The 27,902-nt window shown below is 23.8% G+C and overlaps 1 protein-coding gene across 16 annotated transcripts in view; it reads left to right on the top strand.

Annotated features, from left to right (window-relative positions):
- Positions 1–27,902, top strand: part of LOC122510693 (glutamate-gated chloride channel) — a 157,211-nt gene that overhangs the window by 71,302 nt on the left and 58,007 nt on the right. For 7 of the 16 annotated variants that reach the window (XM_043625580.1, XM_043625570.1, XM_043625560.1 and 4 more), the window contains exons 3-5: positions 16,516–16,686; positions 20,191–20,279; positions 27,732–27,896. In XM_043625580.1, the coding sequence (XP_043481515.1) occupies positions 16,526–16,686; positions 20,191–20,279; positions 27,732–27,896 (415 nt within the window). In that variant the 5' untranslated portion in view covers positions 16,516–16,525. The remainder of the gene's footprint in view (positions 1–16,515; positions 16,687–20,190; positions 20,280–27,731; positions 27,897–27,902) is intronic. The other 9 variants (XM_043625623.1, XM_043625615.1, XM_043625606.1 and 6 more) reach the window with 2 other exon arrangements.

The following is a 27,902-nucleotide window of genomic DNA, read 5'->3' as shown; positions in this document are numbered from 1 at the left end:
TTTATTTTTATTGATTAGGTAAATGAAAGTAAATTGTAAATAAATAACGTTTATTTATTTATTAAATAAATGTTTAAACAAATTTATTTATTAAACAATTTTTTTAAGTAAAGAAATACTAAATGGACAATAAATAATAGTGTTTATTTATTTAGTAAATAAATAAATTTATTTATCTAATGATTTAGTAATGTATTTTTATTTAGTAAATAAGTAATGTTTATTTATCTAATAATTAAGTATTGTATTTTTATTTACTAAATAATTAATGTTTATTTATGTAGTAAATTTATCTAGTTTATTTATTAATTAAATATTGTGATGAGAAAGCTAATTTTTGTCCATTACTTTTTGTTAAATGCAAAAAATGCAAAAAAAGAAAAATTTAAGAAATACGAATGAACAGAACATTGATTTCTATTTTTCCAATTAAACTAATTATTCAATTTGCAAAAGAAGAAATAAATCGCCCTATCGCTTTTCAAAAAGTTTGAAAAAGAACGAATATACACGAAAATTTCCAATGAAAAACCAAAGTCATTCAAAAAAGATTTCATCTCAACCGAAGGAAAAGTCCTTTTGAAGGAAGTTTTGTAAAGCTCACCAGAGCTATTCAGTTGAGTGTCATTTAGTCAGAAAGGATCTTTTCCATAGAAAATGTTATCAGAAACAACATGTTCCCATTTTTCGAACGCAAGACATTTTTTTTTCTCTCTATACTCTTTTCAAATATCAAGAGAGACATACATGTTTTGTTTTCTTTTTCCCATTCTTTTTATATTATTCTCATTCCTCTCACATTATGTACTAAATCTTAAAAGAAAAGTTCTTCTTTATCTTTCATTTAAAACAATAATTTTTTTTAACGATTTTTCTTCTGATGCGAGAACATTAAAAGCCAAGAAGCGCGATAAAAGAGAGAATTCATTGTTCGAATCATAAAAAAACAAACCTTATCGCTTTGAGAATGATGTCATAAAATTTATAAAGAAGAAAATTTTCTTTTCCTGTAAATGGAAATTTGATGTTTAAAAATAATTTGTTATAATATTTTTTTTAAAGAGGAAAAGTATATTTTTTCGGTAAATTTTTTTTTTGGTTTGACAAAGGGATAGATATAGAAGGCAAATAATTTTTTTTAAGTTAGAATAAACAGAAGTAATTTTTTCTTTTTTTTAAGTGAGAGAAAATTTTTAAATCGATGAGAGATTCAAAGAACTTGAAAGAATCTTATTGAATAAGTTTGAAGAAGTCAAGTTGTATTAATCACACCCACTCGACCTGGCGCCCACACACGTGCCGACTGCAGATCTCAGGAAATAGTGATAACGAATCACGCGAGGGTTAGGGACAAGGTTCAGTGTCAGCATTATTATTCTTCTTTTATTTTCTTATTTTTTATGGAAATGCGTCATAATTATATTTAATTTATTTATTTGTCTTTATTTTTACAATTTTTTATCCAGTTTTTCAATTTTCTGATTTTTACATTTTCAATTAAATCTTTAAATTAACTTTTTATTTTTTTCTTTTGAAATAAATCTGTAAATTTTTATTTTTAAATGTTAAAATTTTTCCTAAAAATTTTAATAAATTTTCAATTTTTAAATTCATTGTATTTTTTTAAAAAAATATTTCCCATTTATTCTTCCTCTTCATTCAGTAAAAAATAATTTTTAAAGTGGAAGAAAAATACAAAAATATTGTTCGCAACTTTTTTTTCATGATTCATTTTTAAACTTGTCAGTGTCATTTCACAATTTGAAGTGACGTGAAAAAACTCTTTAAATAGTTAAATAACTGTGTTTGTGGAATTTTTCCTTTTTTTTCTCTTATTTTGCGGTTGTTACACATTTTTTCCCCTCTTTTTTTTTTTGTTGGCAACTTTTTTTTCAACGTCGATTTCCGCTGTATAATCTTCACAAGTGACAAAAGAAAGTGCTTCCCTTTTTCATAGCAGATTTCTCACTTGAGCTTGCTTTTCCTTTTATATACGCTTCAGACGCTTCACTGCAACCTATATACACGACGACGACGACGATAATAATAACTCTGTTTTTATTATTCATAATTTTTTCCCAAAAAAAAGGGAAACAAAAAGTAAAAAAAAACCTCGCGAGTTGCGAATTACAATTTATTTTCATTTCCAGAAATTTTTCATTTTGGTTAAAATAAATATAATGTAAAAAACAATAGTATGAAAAATCTTATATAAGAAATAGAATTTAAAAAATATAATTTAATAAATGTAATTTAAAAATAAAAGATTAAAATTACATTAATTGGCTTTTAAATTATTACTATCTTAATTTTTCATTATTACTCTTAAGTATTTTTGAATAGTTTTTTGTCCTTACATTTTTTTTTCATTACATTTTCTTTAATATTTTAAAGGTTATATTGTCGTTACTAATTTATTTTATATCATCAATTAATTAAGAAGTAAATAAATTTTTTTATAATATTTAATTATTTTTTCATTATTTTCTTTTTTTGTTATTAATTATTTGAGTAAAATTAATTTAACCTTTTGTTGAATTAGCACAATTATTATATTTTCAATTAACTTTCAGTGATTGAGTAATAATAATAATAATAATAATAATAGTAATAATAATAGCGCATTGCTCAGTATTCTATTAGGTACTAAATTACAATTAATTAATGTAATGTAAACAAAATAAAATATGATTCTATAGAATTTCTACATGAATTCTACTAAATTTTAGTGATTTTTAATTAGAAAGAATTTAAATTCGTGAAATAATGTTTTTCAACTGTATATTATATTGTGTAATTAAATTTTACATTTGATAATAAATTTTGAAATATATAATTTTGAAATAAATTTTGAAATATAAATTTTGTCATATAAATATGACAAAATTTAGGCAACAATTTTTTACAACATTTAAATATATATGTATATAATTCATCTTAGTAACATGGCTCGAACATGTCTTCAAAATTATTTTCATCATTATAATTTAATTTTTAAGAATTTTTCACTAAAATTTTTCTTTAAATCAATTAATTGTCGAAAAAGTTCATCGACAATTTTCAAAATCCATTTATTTACAATATTCTATTTTACAAATTTCAATTATTCGTAAATTCTTCAATTAAATATATATTAAAAAATAAAAAACTTCAAATAGAAATAAATTCAATGAAACTTTTTAAAAAAAATTAATTTCAAAAGTCAATTATATATAAAAATTCACGCTATATTGCTTTTAATATTCAATTATGATCTAAAATTTTAACTGAAATTCATTTTTAAATCAATTTTTATTAGAAAATTCTACTAGACTTAAATTATTTAATTACAAAAATAAATAATTTAGTAAACAATTTAATTTTTTTTAAAATTTAATTCTCATGAAGAGTCTTATCATCATCTTTTTAAATAATTGAATTCTTTCGGCGATTTTTAATAAATAATAATACAGTTGAAATTATCAAAAAAGATTTTTAATAAAATTTTTAAGAATAATTACATGTTCCGAGAAATTCGATTAAAATTGTATTAAAAATAATTGAAATTCTGCATTGAGTTTTATTATTTATGAAAATAATTGAATTCCTAAGAAGAATATTTTACTATTTTTTAAACATAATTAAATTTCTGCGAAGGATTTTATTACTCTTGAAAACAATTGAATTTCTGCAATAATTTGTAACTTCTCCAAAATGAAATTTTATTATAGTGTTAACTAAAATTTTTCTATAAAAATAATGATTTTTAATAATTTTTTAAAAAGGTTTTTGAGAATTTTCAAATTTTTTTTAACTAAAATTCATTTTTTAAATCAATTTTTATTAGAAAATTGTACTAGAATTCAATTATTTAAATACAAAAAAATAATTGATTGAATATTTGAATGTTTCTGAAAATTTGTATTTTCATAAAGAATTTCATCAACAAATTTTAAAATAATTGAATTCGTTTGACGAATTTTAATAAAAATTTTTAATAATAATTACATTTATCGAGGAATTCGATTAAAATTTTATTAAAAATAATTAAAATTGAGTTTTATTATTAATGAAAATAATTGAATTCCTAAAAAGAATTGTATTATTTAGAAAAATAATTGAATGCCTGCAATAATTTTATTTTTTATAAAAATAATTGAATTATATTGCGAAGAAATTTTGAACAAAATTTGTAAATAATAGAATTTTTGTGAAATAATTGAATTCTTTTGGAAAATTTTATTAAAATAATATATATATATATATATATATATATATATATATATATATATATATATTGAAAATTTTTCTTGAAAATTTTTTTCTTTGCAAAGAATTTTATTAGAACTTTTTCAAATAATTGAATTTCGAAGAAGAATTTTATTATTTATAAAGATAATTGAAATTTGGATGAGAATTTTAAAAAATTTTTTGAACATATTTGGATTTCTGCTAAGAATTTTATTACTTTTGAAAATAATTGAATTTTCCAATCAATTGTAATTTCTCTAAAAATTTTCAAATTATATCGTACAATTTACGAACTTTTTGTCCTTTTTTAATCAAATCACGGACTTTACGGACATTTTTTCAACAAAAAACTGACTTTTACGGAAATTTACTGAAATTCTATAGAACTTTTTCAGCTGGGTACTAAAAATAATTTTCCATTTTTCACACATTCTTAATTGCCTTTTTGATACTTAGGTATTTTTGTATAATTTTCTATTATTAAATCTATTTATTTTGTGCAAATTATGAAATAATATTTATAAAAATTATAAATAATAGAAAAATGTAAATAAAACGAAAACGTAAAATACAAATAAAATACATTCTTAACTATTAAAAGGTAGGCAAAAATAAATGTTTAATAAATAATAGGTATAATAGTAATTTTTAAGTTGTATTTTTAAGTAGTGATTTTAAGTAGTAATTTTGAAGTAGCAGTTTTTAAAGTAGCGCGTTCTTGAATTTTTCTCGCATTATTAGTGATCGATGACAGTGTCAGTGTTACGAAGAGCAGAATAAGAGGAGCAAAAGGCAGTTGTGATAGTGAGTGGTAAAGAGACCAATGTGGCAAGTGGATGAAGCCAGTGTTAGTCAGACGGTCAGGGGGTTAAGAATGCTACCAGTGCTACCATTTGTACAAGCGTGTACAGCTGATGTTCGTTTCGATCAATACAGAACGTTGCGGCAGGATATACACTATAGAACGCATCACGTGGCTTAGCCCGTCCCATTCTAAGTTGTTCATATATACATATGAACATAAGGGCGACAATGGCACACACATATTCGTAGGATCGAACATAAAACCACCCCTTTCATCACCAACCAAACACCCCCCCCCTCCTCCCTCTACCATTATCACTATTTACATTTCCCTACACACTATCATAATAATCGATATTTGTCCTGTATATTCAACTAATGCGCCCTTAGACCACAAGCCTCTTCGCACCAATTGTAATTGACTATTATTCCAACTAGTCAGTCAATTTTCCTTATTACTTTCTATTTTAACAACAGTATACACCTTGACATCGGTAATTTTCTTTCTTTCCTTTTCTGTAAAAGACGAATAGAAAAATTATTTTATTGATCGATATATTTTTGTATGGGAAGAGTTTAACCTTGATGGAATTGATATTTATGGGAGAAAATTTTCTGTCTGACTTGTAGTTGACTTCTACTACTGGAATTATGATTTAAAAAATGAAGGAGATTCGTTTTTTAGGTGTTTTCAATTTATGGGAAAAATTTTAGGGGTCTGGACAAATATTTACTATTACTACTGTGGGGAAAATTGCAATAAATACTGTTATAATTAAATTTTCGGTCAGAATTTTGTCTAGACCTAATTGACTTTCCCTACTAATATAAAGACTGAAAAAATTTTCAGTCTGACTAAAACTTAGCCTTACTACTGAACATAAAATTTTAGAGCAAAAGTTTTAATTGACCAAACTTAACTTTTACTAGTTACTACTGAAATTGCTGAAACTTTTACTACTAGTTGCAAAAATTTCTCAAGTTCAAATTTCATCTGGACATAATTAACATTTACTACTATTTGAAAAATGCCAAAATTCGAAAAGTCTGTCTATAAAAATATTTTACTACGTATCCTCCATGAAAATCGATTGGAAAAAATTTCCTGTCTAGCTAAGAATAACTTTTACTACTATTGATAAAATTTGACAAGTGTTAGCAAATTGTATGTCCGTAAATAACTTCTACTACTAAAAATAAATTTTGGAAATTTTGACCTGTCTGACTGAAAATGATGCTTTCTACTCATTCAGAAAAATACAATAATTTCAAAATGTCTGTCTATAACCAATAATTGTTACTTCAAACACAATTAATCGGAATTGAAAATTTTATGTCTGACTAAAATTGACGTTTTCTACTGAAATATTACAAATATTTTTACTACTTTAAGAACAATTTATAATTGTAAATTTTATCTGTCTGACTAAAATTGGCGTTTTCTACTAAAACATTACAAATATTTCAACTACTTAAAGAACAATTTATAATTGTAAATTTTATCTGTCTGACTAAAATTGATATTTTCTTCTAAAAAATTGAACATAAAAATTTTAAGTCTGTCCAAAGAAGAATTAACTTCTAAAAAAGAATTAACTTTTACTTATCTAATATTAAGGCAGATTGTAAAAATATTAAAGTCAGATAAAAAATTATTTATACTACTGTTGAATGAAACCTTAAAAAACTGTTAAATTTCCGTCTGACCAAAACTGTTCTTGACTACTGGAATTAAAAAATTTTCCAAATCCAAATAACTGAATATTTTCAATTTTGAAATATAAATAAATAATTAAATTTAAAAAAAAATTATAATTTCTATCTAGCATAATGGAAAAAATTTCCATTTTATTAAAAATAGAAAATTATAAAAATGCTACAAAAATTTTCCACAAGTTGAATAATTGGTGTAACGAAATTAAATTCCAATTCTCATTTCCTTATAATATAAAATTATAAAAAATGAAAAAACGAGATTCACGATGAAAGTGATGTTATTTTATTTCTTGAAATCCAGTGTATAAATTGCTTTTTGTTAGAGACTATACTACCCGAACAACGTTGGTTTCAAATAAAGTTTGAATTTGTTTCTACTCCAATAATGCCCGGGTCCTTTATTTTTCTTTTATTCCCTACTGTTTTCCTCACTCTTAACCACAATTCTCTTTGGAACTGGAAAAGTACTTTTCATTGTTTCTATTCTTTAGTTTACAAACAATGCACTCAAAATAAAAGTCTCATCTCTTTTTTTTATTTTTTCCTCGAAAACTTTCTTGTTTATAATATTCCTCTTTTTTTGCATGTATCACTATCGTACATACTTGTAAATAATGCAAGAAAATTTGTACTATTTTTGCATATCTGATTGAATTTCACGTCTTGCGATAAGTAAACGAAAAAAGAATTTATCATATTCTGAATGAAGATATAATGAAATATTTTATAAAGAATATATTTGAATATTTTACAAAAGTAAAATAAATTTGGAATTTTACACTTGTTCTTTCTGCAGTAATGATGAACTTTAGCGAAACTTGAAACAAACTTAAAGTTTTTAAACCTACAAGAATTAGTGAAAACCAACCTGATGAAAGGGCGAATGCAAAAGTTTCGCAAACAAATTTCACGAATTTGTATGTTAAACTTGTAGGAATCATTCTAGAGCTAATTTCCGCTTCCGTTGTGCTGAACTTGCTATTCTTGCAATACAAGATTCTTGGAATTAATCTTAAAAAGGTCAATTTCATTATATATCTTTTCTTTATTTAGAATTTTTTTTTTATATGTTTTGTCAAACCTTTTACAAATACATTTTTGACAAAAATTTTTCTTTTTTTCTTTTTAACACTTTTTTCAAATCTTTTTATCAAATATTTGATTTTGAATTTTTATTTACAACATTTTTTCAGAAAATTTTTTTCAATTATTATTTTTTTTTTATTGTTTTTGAAATATTTTTAAAACTATTTTTTGTGAATATTTCTTTTTCAATCTTTGTTTCGAATATTTTCTTTAATAAATATTAAAGAAAAAAAATATATAAAAAGAAATCTTTTGGAATATTTTTTTCAAACACTTTTTTCTAATATTTGTTCTCGAACATTTTTTTAAAACATTTTTTTCGAATATTTCTTTTCAATGATTTTATTAAAACATTTCTTCTAACATTTTATTTCGAATATTTTTCCCAAATATTTCTTTTCGACCATTTTTTTAAAACATTTTTTTCGAACATTTCTTTTGAATATATTTTTTTCTAACATACTTTTTAAAATATTTCTTTTTGAATATTCATTTCCAAACATTTTTCTTTGATCTTTTTTTTTGAAACATTTTTTAAAGGGAAAAAAAATAGAATACGATAATAAAGATAATGCGAAAAGCTTGTATATGGAAGAGTTTATAAAATTGTAAAGTTTTCTCTCTCACTCATTTTTTTTTCTCCCAACAAATACAATTTCGAGAAGCACACAGTAATCAATATTACGTGCGCCAACATGTTTTTTACCTCATGAAACTCTGATCTAATTATGCACAATGAATTGACAAAAATCTATTTTTAGAATTTTAAATAATGCTCTCCAAAAGTAAACCAGGAATTCAATTTTCCACTAATCTAACAATAAGTGCTTCTATTTTTCATAATCAACTCTTTCAAGTATTGTTTTATTTTTACATACATTCGGTATTTTTATCTTTTGTTAATTATCTCTTTTTTAGGGTAATCGAATTCTTTTGCAATTAAATCAAATTCAATCGCAAAAGGGAAAATTTATTACAAATTTCAACAGTAAAAAATTTTTTTTTCTGTTACTTTCAAATATTTTTACCAACACTGTTTTGAATGTTTTTTCAAATATTTTTCTTTATATAAATCATTTGAATTGATTGTTTTTATTTATGACAAAAATTATTAAACTTTGTCAACAGAAAAAAATTATATTTTCCTTAGACAACAAATGTTTTTTTTTTTGAAAAAAAAATTTTTTGTGGAAGCAAAAAAATGTTAATTGTTTGGAACAAAAAAAAATGTCATTTTTTATAAGAAAAAGTGTTATTTTTTTTTTATAAAAAAATGTAATTTTTTTTCAAAGAAAATATTTGTTTTTCTTTCGGGGAAAACAATTTTTTTGATAAACTTAAGTGGAACATCGTTTACATTGCTCAAGTGATCAAAGCCTTTTGAATTGATCAGGCTTAAACGAAATCACGAGAGTTGCTGGGGATCAGTTAAGAGCACTTTGTTCCTGAGGGAAAATAAACTTACCCTGAGGCAAAGTCTTTTCTGGAAATACCTTTAGTAGACGACTTGAAGAGGCTGATCATGAGTAAGCAAAGGGTCGAGGAAGCGTTAAATGTCATTTAAAACCTGCCCTACTCCAAGTTGAGAGCTCAATTTGCTTTTCTCGTCAAGAAAATTACTTCCGACAACACTCACAAATCTATATCTATATATATGTATACATCTATATTCAGTTTCGTTTTCTCTCATAATAAACCTTTTCAATTCAATTTTCATCGTACTTTTACGTCAACAGACCCTTTTGAAAATTGGGGGTAAAAGAAAAATTTTTTTTTCAAAAATTTTTATTCGAAAATAATGTTTAGTTTGAAGTAAATTTTTTATTTATTCACTGATTTTATTAATAGGAAACCTCTTTTAGTTTTGGATTTGTTTTATTGATTTTATTTTTCAATTTTACTTTCTTTATAGATAAAAAAGTAAAAAAAGTTTTCCGAAAATAAAAAAGGCAGAAAAGTAAAACATTTCTCAATTACACCGTCAATAAAAACAATTTTTTAATTCTCTTTTTTATTGTAGATAAAAAATATTTTTCAGTAAATAAAAAAACTTTCTAACGCATCAGAAACTAAAACATTTTTTAAATTACAGTTTTCAGTAAAAGAAAAATGGAAAACGATGAAAAATTTTTCATAAAAAATAAAAAGAGGCAAAAATATCTACTACGAAAAAAACAAAATTTTTTTTTTAATATTACAGTATAAAAAGAAATAAATAAGACGAAGTTATTTTTTTCACAAAAAATAACAAGAAATAATTCTTTTATTAATGCAAAAAAATTTATAAATTAGTATTTTTTACACTTGTTGACACTAGTCAAAAAAAAAAAAATAAAAATAAAAAAAAGTGAAAAATTTTTTACAAAAAATAACAACAATAAATAAATATTTATGAGAGTCAAGAAAATCAAATAGATAAACTTTTTTGAAGTGGTAGGAGAAAAATCGCTTTTACTAAAAGCTCAGGTGTTACATCATGTTTATGACTTTAAAATAATTTTTTCATAACTCGGGTAACAGCTGGAAAAGTTGGGAAATTTCTTATTCATGAGTTGTTTTATATGATGAAAATAAATATACAAAAAAAAAAGAAGATGATAGAGGAAAAATAAATTTTTAAATACTTACTTCTTACTTACTTCTTCGTTTTTATCAAAAGAAAAGTTTTCTCTTTATTTCGAAATTTTTTTTTATTACAAAACAAAAATATATAATATTGTTGTTATAATTGAACCGTCATAATTTAATTGTTTAATTATTTAAGAGACCTTGTACGGTTAAAGATGTTTATTTGTCGAGGTTAATAACCTCTTTAAATTCCATGGTTTTACCATGTCGACATTTTATCTTTTTTTTTAAATTTAAATTTACGGTTAATAAAATTTTATTAAATTTTTTTAAAATTAATTTTGTGAACGACATGTGTTCGTTTAGTTTGTCGAAATGTGGTCTCTTTTCTTTTGTAAATAATTTTCTCGATTTTTGCCTGATGAGGGCTTTTTAAGCCGAAACATGTAGCAAAAAATTACAATATTTATGATAAATAAACATCTTTAACCGTACAAGGTCTCTTAAATAATTAAACAAAAATATATAATGTTGAAGTAAATTTTAAGAGGATTTATTATTTATTTATTAATTATTATTATGTAGATACTTCAACAACAAAATAATTTAAATGGATGTAAAATATTTTATCAATCAAAAATATATAATTCTGTAATTAGTTAGATAACTATATTTATATAGTATATTTTTATTTTTATTATAATTACTATTATAACTGCTTATAATTATTTTATAAACTATTGTTATCCTCATTTTTAATTATTATCATTCTTATTACTATTTTTGATTTTTAGTATGATGATTATTTTTATTTTACTAAAGTTTTATATTTTATTATTATTATTATAATTTTTATTATTATTATTATTATTATTACTATTATTATTATTATTATTATTATTATTATTATTATTATTATTATTATTATTTATTTGTTTATTTAGAATCAACGCGATTTCAAAACTAAAAAAAAATTGTTAATAAAAAAACACCCGAAAGTGTAATAAGTAAATAATAATATTTTTACTATTATTATTCTAATTGATTTGATTTTGAACAATTATTAATGTTATTATTTTTAATAATATTATTATCTCTATTTTTTTTCTAATTAGTATTGTTAATTAATATTGTAACTGAAATAATATTAGAATTGTGATTAAATTAGTTTTCGAGTGCTAAATTGAGTTTATCAATTTAATTTATCTTTCCATATATTATACAAAATGTGGGTATTATAAAGGAAATTTCAGATGAATTTATTGATGAAAACAATCGTTGAGTTGTATTACAGTGAGATCAGAAGCCTTGCTGAAGCCAATGAGCACGTCGAAGGAAACGATTATTTCACCATTGTTACCATCATCCGATTTGCATGAATTGAGGACAGAAAGTTTGTTTGTATTATTCTTGAACACTTGTTTATATAATCGCATTAATGTGGATTATAATCAACTGTACGTAAGAGTAAATTAGATTATATAATCGTCAACTATAACAAATAGAGTTTTCAATATTTTCAATGCAAATTGAATATATAAGCTAACTAGTTTAAAAGAGAAAGAGAGAAAAAAATGAGCGTGCGAGAAAGAGGGGAAAAAAAGAGAAAAGTTCCCTAACTCTGTATTCAATTGAATGTCACGACAGCAATTAATTTTATTTATTTTTATTGATTTATTTAATAAAAGGGTCAAATTTTTTTCAACTTTTTTTTAATCTATTAATTTTGGTGCATTTTATGAAAGGAAAATATTAATTGCATTTCTTTTTGGTAATAGAGAAAGGTTTAGTGAGCATTTTTTCAAGGGGATAATTTGTTTTGAGAGTGGCTGACGAAAATTGATTTTTACTACTTGTAGTTAGTTGATGTATTCGATCGACACATTAATTGTCTGCTAGTGATATTTAATTTACTGTAAGATTGTCTGACGAAACTTGACTTTTACTACTGATTTGAAAATAGTTTCGAGAAATAAATTACGTCAGATGATTTTTACCATTGACTTTAAAGCAGTCTGACTAAATTTATCCTTTACTACTGATTTTAAAATTTCTAAACGACTATTTCAAAATCACAGGATAGTTTCGGTATTTCTGTAGTTCAGATATAAAAAAATACAATCAAAATCCCTTTTTGATTTATCAAACATTTTTATTTCTATATTCATAAAATTAATCGTTTTTTTTATAAAAAAAAATATTCTACAAAACTGATTTATCAAAAATGACAGAAAAAAAATTCACCAATCGTTTGTCTTCATTAACAAAAAAAAAATTCTTCTTACCTAATATCTTGAAATTCACAAAGAAGGATAAATTCCAAGAAATGTTAATCATTCATGCTTGAATCATGTTGAATGATTTATTAGTTGAGAAGAAAGCTCAAAGGTAAAATCACTGTCAGAATTTCACCGCAACTACGTTGATATGACCCATTTATATATGATATTTATATATATGTATACATATACTGTGAAAAGTTGCCAGGCGAGAAGCATCAAGGTAAACTTTGAGAAAACTTTAGCCTATGCGCTTGTGGATAGCCACTGAACCGGAACAAGTTTTCAATGAAAAATACTGTGTGTTGAAGAAGTCAAGGTGCCTTTTTGAGAAGCGATTGTACCACTAACTTGAAACTTTCCTATTCTCGTCACTCATATTTTTTTTCTTCTCTCTTCTTGCCTTCACTTCCCTATCCAAAAAACTAACTTCTACAAGACACGTCATCCTCTTGACGATAAACGAAAACTTATACTTTTTTATGTATAAAAAATAGGTTGAAAAAAAATTTTCAAATAATACCAAACTACAAAAAAACAAACTTCCTTCTTTCTTTTTAAAGCCAACTTGGAGAAATTATTATTTTTTTTAATTCTCCAAATAGAATTTTCATTTTAAGTCTTTCTAATTACTTTAAACGGGAATAAATAATTAGTTTTGAAGAATTTAAAATACAATTAGCATTTATTTAAACGGTTTATAATGCTCTCAGTAAAGTGAAATTCTCAAGTTGTAATTATTTTAGTAAATAGAGGAAGAGCATTGGGAAAAAAATTTACATAGAGTCTTTGAATGTAAAAAGGAGGAATATTTTCTTTAATTTTTTGAAGAGAGCTTGCAAATGAGTAATTTTCTTATCTAATGTTTTGAATATGCAGTTAAGGAACGATATTCATTTGAAATAACTGTTTATACTAATTTCCCTTCTTGTTTTTAACGACACTTCTGGTTATTAGAATCGTTAGAATTTCAAATTTTCGTTGAATTTTTTTGAACAATTTAATTTTAATTTTTAATTAATTAATTTTTAATTTTTTTAATTTAATTTTTTCTACTACGGTATAGTAGTTATTACAATATAGTACCTACTAGTAAATAGTAAATTGTACTATAAAGTTCTTAATACTGCATAGTAGATATAATAACTATTCTTACTACGTTATTATATTTTACAAAATTAAATAATTAGTCATTATAATTTTTCCATAAGAATTAAGATTATCAAAAATTTCAACTGTAACTTATTCAATATTACTTTCATCACTTTAATTCAATTATTGTTTTCCAGAATTTTCAACTAAAATTCTTCTTTAAATAAATTATTTTAAATAATTTAAAAATAAAATTCTTTGAGAATTTTCACATCTATTTGTTTACAAAATTAAATTTTTATGAAATTTCAATTATTCGGAAATTCTTCAATTAAAAATATATTAGAAAATAAAAACTTTAAATAACTTAAAAAAATTCAATTAAACTTTAAAAAAAATTAAATCTACATAATTTTCAGTTAAAAATATGAAAAATCCAAACATTCAAAAATTATAAATTGAAACCATTTCAAAATTCAATTATTTCTAAAAATTCACTTTATATTACTTTCTCTCTAAATTTGAATTTGTAAAAAAGTTTACTAATTGGAATAAATAACTGACTTTTTGCTTTTGAATTAGTACATTTTACTATTAAATTAGCAAAAGCAGAGTTCAATAATTATTTAAATACAAAAATAAATAATTTATTGAACAATTGAATGTTTTTTAAAATTTAACTCTCATTAAGAATTTTATCAACAAATTTTTAAATAAGTAATTACAATTTTTGGACGAATTTTAATAACATTTTTAAGTATAATTTCATTTTTCGAAAAATCAGATTAAAATTGTATTAAAAATAATTGAATCTCTGTAAATAATTTGATTGGATTGAGCAAAGTTTTTGAAAATAATTGAAATTTTGCCAAGAATTTTATTAAAATTTTGGAAAATAATTGAATTTTGGAGAAAAAGTCTAATATTTATAAAGATAATTAAAATAATTGAATTCTTGAGACGACTTTTTTAATAATATTTCTTTTTCAATACCTAATTAAATTCTTTTGTAAAATTTTATTAAAATAGTAGATATTGAAAATAATTGAATTTTAATAAATTACTGAAATTAACTAAATTTCTACGAAGAATTTTATTAAAATTATTTTAAAAAAAATTGAATTGTTAAAAAGAATTTCATTTCAATGTTTGAAAATAATTTAATTCTTTTAAAAAAATGTAATTAAGAATGAATTGACAATCATACTTCAATTCTAATAAATAAATTATAGGAAGGCTTTTTAAAATTACGTCTGACAATAATTGACTTTGACTACTAATGCAAAGATTGCAAAAAATTGTCAGTCTGAGTAATACGTAATTTTTTTACACTTGACAGTATTTTGTGAGTTAGAATAATTTTGTCTGACTAAAATTAACATTAACTATACTAATATTAACAGTAAAAAAAAATTGTCAGAGAAACTAACACTCACTACTAACACTACTAACACTCACTACTGTTAAAAAAATTTTAAGAGGGTAAATTTTGTCTGATTATAACTAGTCCATACTACTAATATAAAAAATTTGAAAAGTCAGTCCTTAAAAATACTTTACTACGAATTTAAACATTAAAATTGATTGTAAAATTTGTAGAGTGTCTGGATAGAAATAACTTTTACTGCTATTTACAAAATTTGACGTGATGGAAACTGGTCTGAGCGTAACTGACCTTTACTACTAAAAATACATTTTCTAGAAATTGAAAATTTCATCAGTCTAACTGAAATTGACGCTTTCCACTTATTCAGGAAAATGGAAATATTCGAAAGGTCTGCCTATAACTGACCTTTACAATTCAGAGACAATTTATTGGAATTGGGAATTTAATCTGTCTGCCTAAACTTGACATTCTCTACTGAAAGTAATTTTGAATTAATATAATATTTAATAATAATTAAAATAATAGTTATAATAATAGCTTTATTATTATTATCAGCATTATTATTTAATTTAATAATACTATTATTATAAATAGTAGTAAGTCTACTGCTAGTAGTATATATTATAGTAGTTACTAGTATTGTTTAACCAAAACTAACAAAAATTAAAAAAATTCATGAAGCCTGATTAAACGTTTGCTTGAACTACTGCAAAAACAATCTCAGTGGCAGAATGTTTTGTCTGACCAAAACTAATATTCACTACTTATACAAACATTAAAAAATTCGTAAAGTCTGATTAAACGTTTACTATCACTACTGTAGACAACAGTATCAGAGTCAGAATTTTGTCTGGCCAAAAATGACTTTTACTACTCATACAAAAAGTAAAAAATTCGAAGTCTGATGAAACGTTTAGTTTTACTACTGAAATGAAAATTAGTAAAAACTTACTTACAAGAAAGATTTTATTAACAATGCTATATGCATTGTTAATAAAATCTTTCTTGTAAGTAATTTTTTCTTATCACATATTTCAAATTTCCAGCAAAAAAAAAAAAAATAAATAAAAAAATTCGAAGAAAACAAAATGAATTTTTCACTTGGAAAATGTAATTTTTTTCTATTCACTTGTATATAAGGAAATGTTTTGCGGTAATAATACTTGTTTCTGGGACATATTTGAATGAATTTTAAGGAAGATTATGGTGAATTTCCGTTTCATTCATTATTTTTCGTTTTAGCATTGTGCAGAGATTAGAGTAAAAAGGGAAACGGAAGTTGGGTAGGATTAATGGCGACACGTTAATTTTTCTTTTTCATTTTATTTTTGTGCTTGTGTTTTTTTGTTACAGATGACATAGAATGGGTTGGGTGGCGCTAGGGCGGCGTGCGGGTGGTGGCGGCCGCCTCGCACCAATCCTCTCGCTGTCTCTCGCCTCCCTTGCAAGTTCCCTTGTCTTCAGCACCTTCTGCATTCTTACACTTGCCCTCACACTCGCCAGCCTCGTCAGTGCTGACGACATGTAAGCAATTTTTACCACAAATTTAAACGTTTAATATTTTTTATTCAGTTTAAGTTCTATTTTTATTAATTTCTATTAATTAGGCAATAAATTATTAATCAATATTGAGGATTTTTTATTTTTGTCTGACTACAATATTGACCTATACTACTTTAGTCTAAATTATATAAAGATATAACTGTCTGACTAAAAACGATGTTTACTACTAAAACAAAAATAGTCTGATTATAACTGATTTTTATTACTTGTTTTTTAAAATTTTTTTTATTAATTTTAGTCTTTCTATGATTTACTTGTTCTAGTGTTTTCAAATTTTTAGAAAGCTTAAACTGTCTTTAGAATGAAAATAAATAAAATAATATTTGTATAAAATAAATAAATACTTAAAAAATACCATTTTTTCCCAAAAATATTTTAAAAATTTTATGAAATTATAAATAAAATATTTTTTACTAATATTAATATTTCTATTAATAAAATATATGTTACTAATATTAATATTTTTATTAATAAAATATTTGCTACTTATATTAATATTTCTATTAGTAATTTATTTGTTACGCAATATTGTTAATAAAATATTTCCCATATATATATATATATATATATATATATAATATTTTTAATAAAAATACTTTTTTTAAATCTAACCCAGAAATATATTAATACAGTATTCCTCGTGGAAAATTTAATAAAAAAAAAATTACATTATAAAGTTAGTAAATTTTCTCGGAAAGAATGCTTTTGAGAATTTTACGCTCGACATGTATTATACCTGAACTATAATATAACGGCGGATAACTCAACAAATACTTGACAGATTGTCAGGAAAACTTTTAGAAATTGATATCCGGGGCTTTTCTCAAAGTTTCACGGGAATTTTGAAACATTGATAATATCGTGAGTTTTGAAAGGGATTTGTTTTATCGACAACTGGGCAAAAATTTATATAGTTTCCCACCAAACTATATGACCTCGAAAAGTTTCAAATATTGTTTTTCCTTCAGAAATTAATGGACATTTTGAAATTCTATAAAACAGGTGACATTTTTATTAATTATTATTTTCCTTTTTTCTATTAATAAGAAAATATTATATAAAATTAGAAACTTGTTTTTAATTTTAAAAGAATATTATCCTCGTGTTTATAAATTAATTTTTTATTTATATATATATTATATGATTTTATGTAAACTTCTTTTTTAATTTTAAGGGCAATTTCTATAATTTTATATAATTTTGGACAATTTTCTGTAAGTTTATTTAGTTTTAGGTATTTTTCTCCAATTTTCTACAATTTATGCAATTTTGTATAATTTTTTACATCTTTTTGATATTTTGTATTGTATTATTTTTATTATTTTTATTGTATTTATTTTAGAATTTATTATAGAATTTTATACTCTTACACAATTTTGGTATATTTATAGTATTTTACAGTAATATCTTATAGTAAAATTATTTATATTTATAGTATTTTTATTTATATATTTTTTACTAATATTTTTACTAGTAATTACTTCATAATTCATTTAAAAAGTAATTAATATTCAAATAATTCTCATTGAGGTAATTTAAGGTCTTAAAATTTATTCAATTTCTTCCTTTTGTTTAGATATTGAGGTGTGCATCAAATGAGAATGCATAATATAATATTGATAGAATGATTTCTCGCCGGAAAGGCGTTGTTCGTATAAAGTTTAACGGTTCATTGGTTATGAAATCAATACAAAGAGACTCTTGGGTTTATCGTGATTGATAGAAATTGCTATTCATAGTTAATAAACATTGTTTTGAATCTAAAAATTACAATATTCTTCAATTTTTTTTTTTTTTTGAGTAAAAGTAATTTTATACAGTGTTTAAAAATTTAGTTTTGTATTCGTATTATATAATTTACTTTAATTTTATTATTTCATTTATAAATAACTGAATTTTGCTAATCTGTTTTTAAAAATTTTGTAAATTTTAGTCTGACTACGATTGATCTATACTACTTTTTTCAAAATTATAAAATTCTAGAACTGTCTGACTAAATGCTGTGTTTACTACTTAAACATAAATAGTCTGACATTGACTCAGATTTACTAATCTTTTTTTTTTAATTTTTAAAATTTTTGGTTAAGTTCGATTGACCTGTACTACTTTTTCTAATTTTTTAATAGCTTGAACTGTCTGGCTAAAAAGGAGGTTTACTACTTAAATAAAAATTATACGACTACAACTGTTTTTACTACTCAGTTTAAAAAAAAATGGTAAATGTTAGTATGACTATACTATTTATCTATACTACTTTTTTTTAAATTATAAAAAACCAGAACTGTCTAACTTAAAATTTTTTACTACTGTTAATGTTTTTTACTACTTGGTTTTAAAAAAATGTGGTAAATTTAAGTCTGACTACTATTAACCTATACAACTAATTTTTTAAATTATAAAAAACTAGAAATTTTTTATTAAAGTGCCATTTACAAGTTAAATAAAAGTGGTTCGTTGTTTGTAACTGTCTGATTAAAATGTTGTTTACTACTTCAGTTCTATTTACTGCAAAGTTATTGATGTTCCAGCAATTTTTATGTATACTTACTCTATACTGCTTTTTTCTAAACTTGAAAAGAAATCTAAATCCCTTTGAGCTGCGACTATAACATACTTACGTTTATCATTGATTTAAAAAAATCCCAAAGAATTTACTTGAGAAATTCTTTTTTTTGTAGTTGGGGAAAATAATTTTGAGTCTGACGAAAAAGTGACCTATACTACTTATAATTAAATTAAAGGAATTCCATATATATGACAAACTTTAACTTCTGAAACATGATTTACATAGAATTGAAATATTTTGATCTAGAATTTTAATTTTTGACTGATTACGATTGACCTATATTACTTTTTTCTAAATTTAAAAAAACCAGAACTGTCTGACTAAAAATTTTTGTAATACACAAATTCTATTTACTGCAAACTTATTGATGCTCGAGTTTTATGTTCAGGCCTACTATTTACTATTTAAAATTAAAAAACAATCCACATGTCCAGGCTGACTAACACATGCTTTTACTACTGATTTCAAAAAATTCTAAAGAACTACAAGTTAGTGGAAAGAAGTTAATAAAATAATATATGAAGTAGACAAATAATATTAAGAAAAAATTCTAGTAAATACTCAATTTCTAAAATACATTTCGTTCGTTCGTTTATTACAGTTCCACGGTATAATTATTTTAAAGTAGTAAAAAGTTTATATTTATTCGTAAGTAAGTTGAAAAATAAATAAAAAGGAAAGCTCTCTATATAATACAATTTCACTGAAAAGCAGATTTGTCAAAATGACATTTTCGATGAAAATTTACTAGTTTTCTCTCGAATCTGAGGGAATTCCGAAGGATCGATTGAAATATCATCAAATAGTAAAGATGGTTTACATGTTCATGAGATATATAGTATACATAGTCATATATATATGTACATTCGTCTATACATGGAATGTTGGATATGTTACAGTTTCGAGGAAGGAAAATCTGACAAGGAAATTCTGGATAACCTGCTGCTGTCGACGCGGTACGACAAACGGCTTCTGCCTCCGGTCCAAGGTACACTGAGGCCCCCGCCCCACACCCGCCACGACGAGTACATCCCCGACCACGAATCCAATGACCCCGACAACCCCGAGCACCTTGAACATCACCGGCACCACTACCACCACACATCACCACACAACTACAGTTCACTGTTCACCCTTCGTCGTAAGGGTATTTCAATAAAAAAACACAACAAGTCTGATTAATAGAATTTATATAAATTCAATTTTTTTTGCAATCAGAAATTTTTATTTTTAATTTTTTTTTTTTAATTAATTATAATATTTACACAAGAAGAATAGAAAAAAAACGAGTGAACTATGTGACACGGCGAAATATATCGTATGATATTTTCTATATTACCGTTTATCAGTATAACATCTGGTGGTCTCTTCAAAGCTACACAATTGAAAACATTCATCTATATATACAGTGTATACTGTAACTGATCATGCAAAATAATCCGATTACGGAACTGGTTCTGTAATTGGATTAAATTCAATTCATCCTTTCGTTGGATTATATAGCAGACAATATCGCTTTTTAAATGTTATTTTACCGAAGGTTGCGTATATATTCGTGTGCTTAATGTTAGAAATCCCGCTTAATTTAATAATATTTATTTTTCGAGGCAATAAACCGAGGAAGAAGAGATAGAGGGGAGGTTGAAATAAATAAAAATGAATTTTTAGTAAAAGTTCGCATTTTTTTTTTGGTTCCGTAAGGAGTACTCTCTAAATTCGAATCAGTAACTTTTTGCTTTTAAATTAGTAAATTTTACTAATAAATTCGTAGAAATTACTATTAATTAGTAGAAATTATACTATTAATTAGTAAAATATTAATTCAAAAGCAAAAAGTCAGTCACTAATTCAAATTAGTAAACATTTTTACTAATTTAAATTTACAGAGTAATTAGAAAGTAATTTTTGCATTTATCGGAATTGAAAAGTTATTTTTAGAATTTATTTCTTATTTTAGATATAAAATGTCTTAGTTATAGTGTTTGACCACAATTGATGTATTTTACTTGGGAACTGAGAAGCTGTACGTGACATTAACTACTGATAGTTGATTTACGAGAGTTTGGAATATTCTGGTCTGATATTAATTGACCTTTACTACTGAAACAGGAATGAGGGAAACTAGGTCTGTCTGACTGAAAACGAAGTTTACTACTTAAATGAAAATACTTTGAATTTAATTGATTTTTAGAATACTTGATTTACAAGAATATGGTTAATTTTAGAATGACTATTCTTTTAGTCATTTTTCTAACTTTAGTACTTTCACTATTTTAAGTACTTTTAATACTTTCAGTACTTTCACTAATTTTAGTATTTTTAATACATTTAGTACTTTCCCCATTTTAGCACACATACTACTTTTAGTATTGTAGTCATTTCAGTACATTTTGTGGTAATTAAAACTTTTAGCTGACTACTGTTGACCTATACTAATTTTTTTTAATTCTAAAAAGCTATTACTGTCTGACTAAAAACAATCTTTACTACTTATGCAGAAATAATCTGAAATTAACTGATTTTGTCTACAAGGTATTTAAATTTTTTTTTATGTTTTTGTCTGACAACGATTGATCTATACTACTATTTTTTTTACTTCCGATAATTGATTCTTGGAAAAATGAAATATTTCAGTCCGACACTTATTGACCTTTACTACTGCGAATAGAAATACAAAACAAGAAATGTCTGACTAAAACCGTCGTTTACTACTAACAGTAATTTTATTTTTACCACCGAAATTCTACAAATGTTTAATTGTAGTCTGACTAGAGTTGACCTATGCTACTTATTCGAAATCACTACAAAATAGGATTTGAATTACAACAAAAATTCTGTTTGACTCAAAACGAAATTTTTTACTTTAAAAAAATAGTCTGAATTGAATTAACTTCTACTACTGATACTAGATTTATTATTAGTAGTGATTATAGTACTGGAAATTCTAACTCTTTAGTCTGACAATAATTTTCATTTACTACTACGAATAGAATAGAACTACTATATTTATTTCTTTTTCTAAAAATAAAACTGTCTGACTAAAACCAGAGTTTTCTACTTAAATAAAAATAGTCTGACTAAAAATGTGTTTCACTACTGACACTCTAAATTACAAGAATACTTACATGAAATATTTATTTCTCGACAGCACGTACAACATTTTAGAAGGTAATATTTTTCAAAATTTTCTGTCTAACTTTACTAACAAAAAAAAACAAAAAAAATGTTAGATTAGTTTGTCCCGGTTCTAGAAAATACTTGTGTTTATTTAATGCGTCTAACTATTAAGCTTGACAACAATCACTGCACCGGCTTCAGACACAAGTGGGCATTGTCTACAGTACTATATCTCAGAAGCGCCAAGGGTCCTCTTTCTGATTTTAGTCGTTATCTAAAAGTTCAACAAGATCCTTCACAAATAATCACCAACAAACACAATTTATATTTAATATATTTTTCGGTATGCATTTTAAATTTTCCCCTCTCCATTTGCATTTATCTACATAATCTTTCGATATTTTTGGTATTAAAATTTCGAAAAACAGTTGCAAAAAAATTTATATTTAATATATTTTCCGATATGCATTTCAAATTTTCTCCCCTCTAGTCTATTTGCATTTATATACATAATATCTTTCGAATTACTATTTTTATACTTAAAATTTAGAAAAACTGTTACTCAAAAATTTAAAAAAAAATTCTTTTTTTTAATTTTTATTCTTCATTTTGATTATTACTTGACAGTAAAATAAACTTATTTATTTATTAAAAGTTATATTTGAAGAAGTATCGAAAATTTATTGAAAAAGTAATGAAACATTAAAAGATAGGTGATCATTTTATTTCAAAAATAAAAAATGGCCCTGAAAACACTAAAAAGTGTATAGAAAAAATGAAAAGTAATAAAATAAAAATTATTTCTAAGAAAATGGAATAAAAATTTATGTCTGAAAAATTAAAATTCCAACTAAAAATAAAAATCGTTTCTAAAAAGTATAAAATTGTGTCGAACTAAACAATAAAAATTAATTTATTAATTTTTCTAAGTAAACAAAAGTATTATTGAAAAAAAAATTGAATTTTAATTTCGCCGTGTCTCTAGTCACTTGTTTAAAGCTTTGCTGAGCAAAGCTTTATCGAGGTATTGAAAACAATGCTGCAACAAAAAAAGCCTGCTAACAGCTTGCAGCTATCAAGCGTAGAAAGTCTACACGAGTAATTTTTATAGTCGCCACGAATTAGCTTTAAAATTTTCTCCCATGGAGCACTCTTGCCCTCTTATAAAAATTTTTCTTATCAATTTTCTAGAGAAAAAAAAATATTTACTACTTCTTACATCTACTATTGTGTTCCATTTCTTTATTAGACTTTATTCCAAAAAAAATATATTATTTTGAAAAACACACAATATTTTTCCAATCCCTTCTTAAATAATAATTAAATAAATTTTATTACAATTTATTTCTTTACTTGAGAAAAGAACTAAACAACTATTAATTTTATTTTTTTACTTTCGAAAAAAAGGAAAGAAAACTATTAATTTTTTTTATTTACAGTAATAATAAACTATAAAACAATATAAAAAACTTTGAAACACTGTTAATTAAAATTTACCATTTAGAAATAAAGAGCAATTCATTTAATTTTTTCCTTTTCTTGAAATAAATAATTTAAATTGCTTTTATTTAGTAAGAAAAAAAGATTCACTGGATATTTTCAATTTTGCTATTTTTAGAAATTGATTTCTTAACGTAAAATAAGTACGAGCATGAATAAATCTTTTAGTTACTGAATATTGTTTCCTCGGACAGAGAGAGAGAGAGAGAGAGAGAGAGAGAATGGGAGGAGAAGAGAAGGAAGAGGGAGAGTTGGGGTGAGAGAGATAGTTGTCTCATCTGCATTAAAATCCAATCAGAGCTAGAAGCATTGCCGAATCACACTGGATTTTAGAATTGTAATTGAATGCGCGCTGCTCCACTTTACTTTATTATTAAAATAAAAAAAAAGTTTTCTCAGGGGGTAGGAGTGCTCCGTACAACGAACAGGAACCACGAACGAGCAAAATGATATAAAAAAAAATAAAAAACAAACTGTCCGAGAGAGGAGGATATCGTGTTCATCTTTATAAAATGACACGCTTTTTTTCCCCCTTAGTAACAAAAAAGCAGATAAGTGGATTCAAGTTGAAAGTTAAAGAAATTTTTTTTTATTATTATTATTACCAGAGAATTCTTAGAATTGTCAAAGATAAGATGAACTGAAAAAAAGAAGGTTACCGTCAAGATAGAAGCAATTAGGAAACTTTGTCAAATAAGTTACGCTCAATTAACACCAGAAAACATCAATTTAATTTTCATTTTTTTCCCGTCAAATAAAAGAACATTCTTTGTCACAAATTTTTACAGAAGAATTCTTTTTAGATTTTTTCCTCTCGGAGTAAATTGATCGATAGAGAAATTTGTCAGTTTAATTAAATTTCCTTTTTTTTGAAAATAAATTAATTTTCTCAACTATTTGAAGAAGAAAAATTTCAGTACTATTTGAAAAGCGAGGAAATAAATTTCTAGAAATTAAAATAATTAATTCTTTTATTTAATTTAAAAAAAAATTCCTTTCAAATTTGGAAAAATTAAAAATTATTCTCTGAAGGCTAGAAATAATTTCTTATTTCTGACCCAGTTTTTGTCGACCGAACATTATATGATGTCAAATATTTTTTTTTATTGAAAGAGAAAGAGTGAGTGATGGCGGTAAAATGAATTAAAACTCACGAAGTGTACGGTTAAGTTTTTAGTATACAGGAATGAAATAACAAAAGTCATCCAAAAATACAGAGAATGGATTCTTGAGAATAATAAGAAAGTGGTTCAGTGGATAAAGCCAGGAGAGTTAGTTGGATGAAAAAAATTGCTTGGTACAAAATTCATTACTCGTAATGGAACAACTAAACTTTTGGAAATAGAAAAAAGAATTAAAAAGTTTTTTTTCAATATATTTTAAATTGAAAATTCTTCTTTTATCGACCAGAAAAAAATTCGTTTGTAATGGAACAACTTATTTTCTGTAAATAATGAAAGAATTGAAAAAAACGTTAGATAAACATTTTGAAAAATCCTATTAGAAAAATAAAAATTCGTATCTTTCGAATTCAATCAGTTTTCGAATTCAAAGAGCATTGTCCCCTTGTCAATGAGTTAAATTAGATTGAGAATAAGTAAACCGAATATTTTAAATAAAGATTCGTGAAATCCTCTTCTCTCGTATATGCGAATCAATGCTTCGCACGTGTTTGAACAGTACTAGCTGAGATTGAAAAATACCTATATATATATATTGTACATACCTCACAATGGCATGAGGGAACTATTTTACATTTATTAAATTTTTTTTTTCATCATCACAAGTGAAATACCATTAACACTCAATTTCAGACAAATTTTCTTTTTTTAGGGAATATTTCTATATATAGTCATTTTCTAATAATTACTTTTCTCGTATATGTGTGTTTCTAAATAAAAAATAAAATTATATTTTTAGTTACATAAAATTATTAAATACAACATAAAAATAAAATTCTTTAATCGCAAAAGATTGAAAAGTTTTATTTCTTTTGTTGATTTATTTAAAAAATAAAATTTCAAATTATGTAAAAGTATTTTATTCAATGTGGAAAGAAATGAAGAAACTTGGGAATAAATTTTAAAAAAGGGAAAATAAATGGGAAAAAAAATTAAAATGTGTGCAAAAAAGTGAAAAGATTTCTGAAAAAAATAAAAATAAGTGCAAAAACAGTAAAAATAATTGCAAAAAATTTAAAATGAATGAAAAAAATGAAAATGAGAGGAAAATAAAATAATTGAAAAATTAATGACGAAAGAAAAGAAATTTAATTTTTTATTTAGAAACACACGATTTTTATACTATAATTTTTTCTCTATTTGATAAATAATAATGTAGACATTTTTTCCATACACTAATAGGATTGATGCATATAATAGAAAACACATTTTATTAAAAAAAAAGAAAATTGTTCAATTGGCACATTTGAATAATTTCTTTTTTTTATGACAACAATCGCCTCAAAGGGACAATTTCTTTCAGTTTTTTTGGCAATTTTTTCATTTTCAGTTAAATTTCCATTTTAGATGCAAACGAAAATTCTGAATTGTGCCTAAAAAAAAATTAAATAAAATCTAAAGTTTAAGAAAAAATTTCTTTTTAAAAAAATCGAAGCAAAATACAATTTTAAAAATATGTCACTAAATTAATTATTTGTATAATTTGAAAAATTATTTACGGTGCTTAAAATTTCTTTTGAATTGAAGAAATGGGAAAAATTTTTTTATTTGGGACGAAAATAATACCAAAAACTGAAGGAAGCTTGCCCTTTGAATGTTGAACCCTGAAAGACAAATTTTTTTGATGACAACAGGTACAATAAGGTAGTGGTCAGGTGATACATTTCTTTATTATAATAAAAAAAATATTTTTTCATCTTAAAAATATTTTTTCAAATAATTAAATTTAAAAGTAAGAAATTACCAAATTAAAAATATTTTTTCAAACGATTAATATTAGCAAGAAAAATTACAATGTTAAAAAGTATAGAAATTAAAAATGTACGTAATTACAAAATTGAAAAATTAAAAAAGTATACAAAATTTGAAAATTAGAAAATTTAAAGTTAAAAAGTACAAAATTAGAAACTTTCAAAACTGCAAGAGTAAAAATATAAGACTTGAAAAGGCACAAAATTTGAAAATCTAAAAAATAGAAAATTACAAATACAGAAAAAAAATTCAGAAATTACAAAATTTTAAAATTTCAAGAGTTAATACTCTTGTAATTTTAAAATTTTACAATACAAATAGAAAACTTGAAAAGGTATAAAATTACAAAATTACAAAATTACAAAATTACTAAAATTACAAAAATTACAAAAATTCAAAATTACAAAAATGTAAAAATTTTTTGAATTAAACACATGAAAATTGAAAAGGTGCAAAATTAAAAAATTAAAAATCTAAACATTGAAAAGGTATAAAATTACAGAATTAAAAAAATTGCAAAATTACAAATTTACAGAAGTAGAAAAAGTACAAAAATCTAAAATATATCAAAAATTAATAATACAAAAATTAAAAATGTGCGAAATTAAAAATTAAGAAAGTCAAAATTATAAATTAGTAAAATTTAGAAATTACAAAATTAAAAGTATAAAACAGTACAAAATTAAAAAAAATTACCCGATTGAAAAATTGCAATAAAAAAAATTATTAATTGATTAAATTACAAAATTGAGAATTGACATAATTAAGAAAAATGAAGAAAATTAAAAAAAAATAAGTAAAAATTTCACACAAAATTGAAAATACAAAAAAAAGTATTTTCGAAAAAAAAGAAAAAATGAAAAAAAAGTGGGTATTGCAACGTGGGCAAGGGCTGTTGGGTGTTACAGATGCGGATTTCTGCTGCGGAATGCGATGGCCTGGTGATGCGACCGAAGTGTCTAATCGGTCAACAACCGCTTACGACCCCAATGAGAACAACAACCAGAACAAAAACCAGTACACGCAGCACGAACTCCATCGCACTCACCTTCGCGGTCCGT

Source organism: Leptopilina heterotoma, unplaced genomic scaffold (genome assembly GCF_015476425.1).
Source record: "Leptopilina heterotoma isolate Lh14 unplaced genomic scaffold, ASM1547642v1 Lhet_120, whole genome shotgun sequence".
NCBI classification, from domain to species: domain Eukaryota; kingdom Metazoa; phylum Arthropoda; class Insecta; order Hymenoptera; family Figitidae; genus Leptopilina; species Leptopilina heterotoma.
Note: the sequence above shows the minus strand (reverse complement) of the source record. Positions and strands in the feature narration are given on the sequence as shown.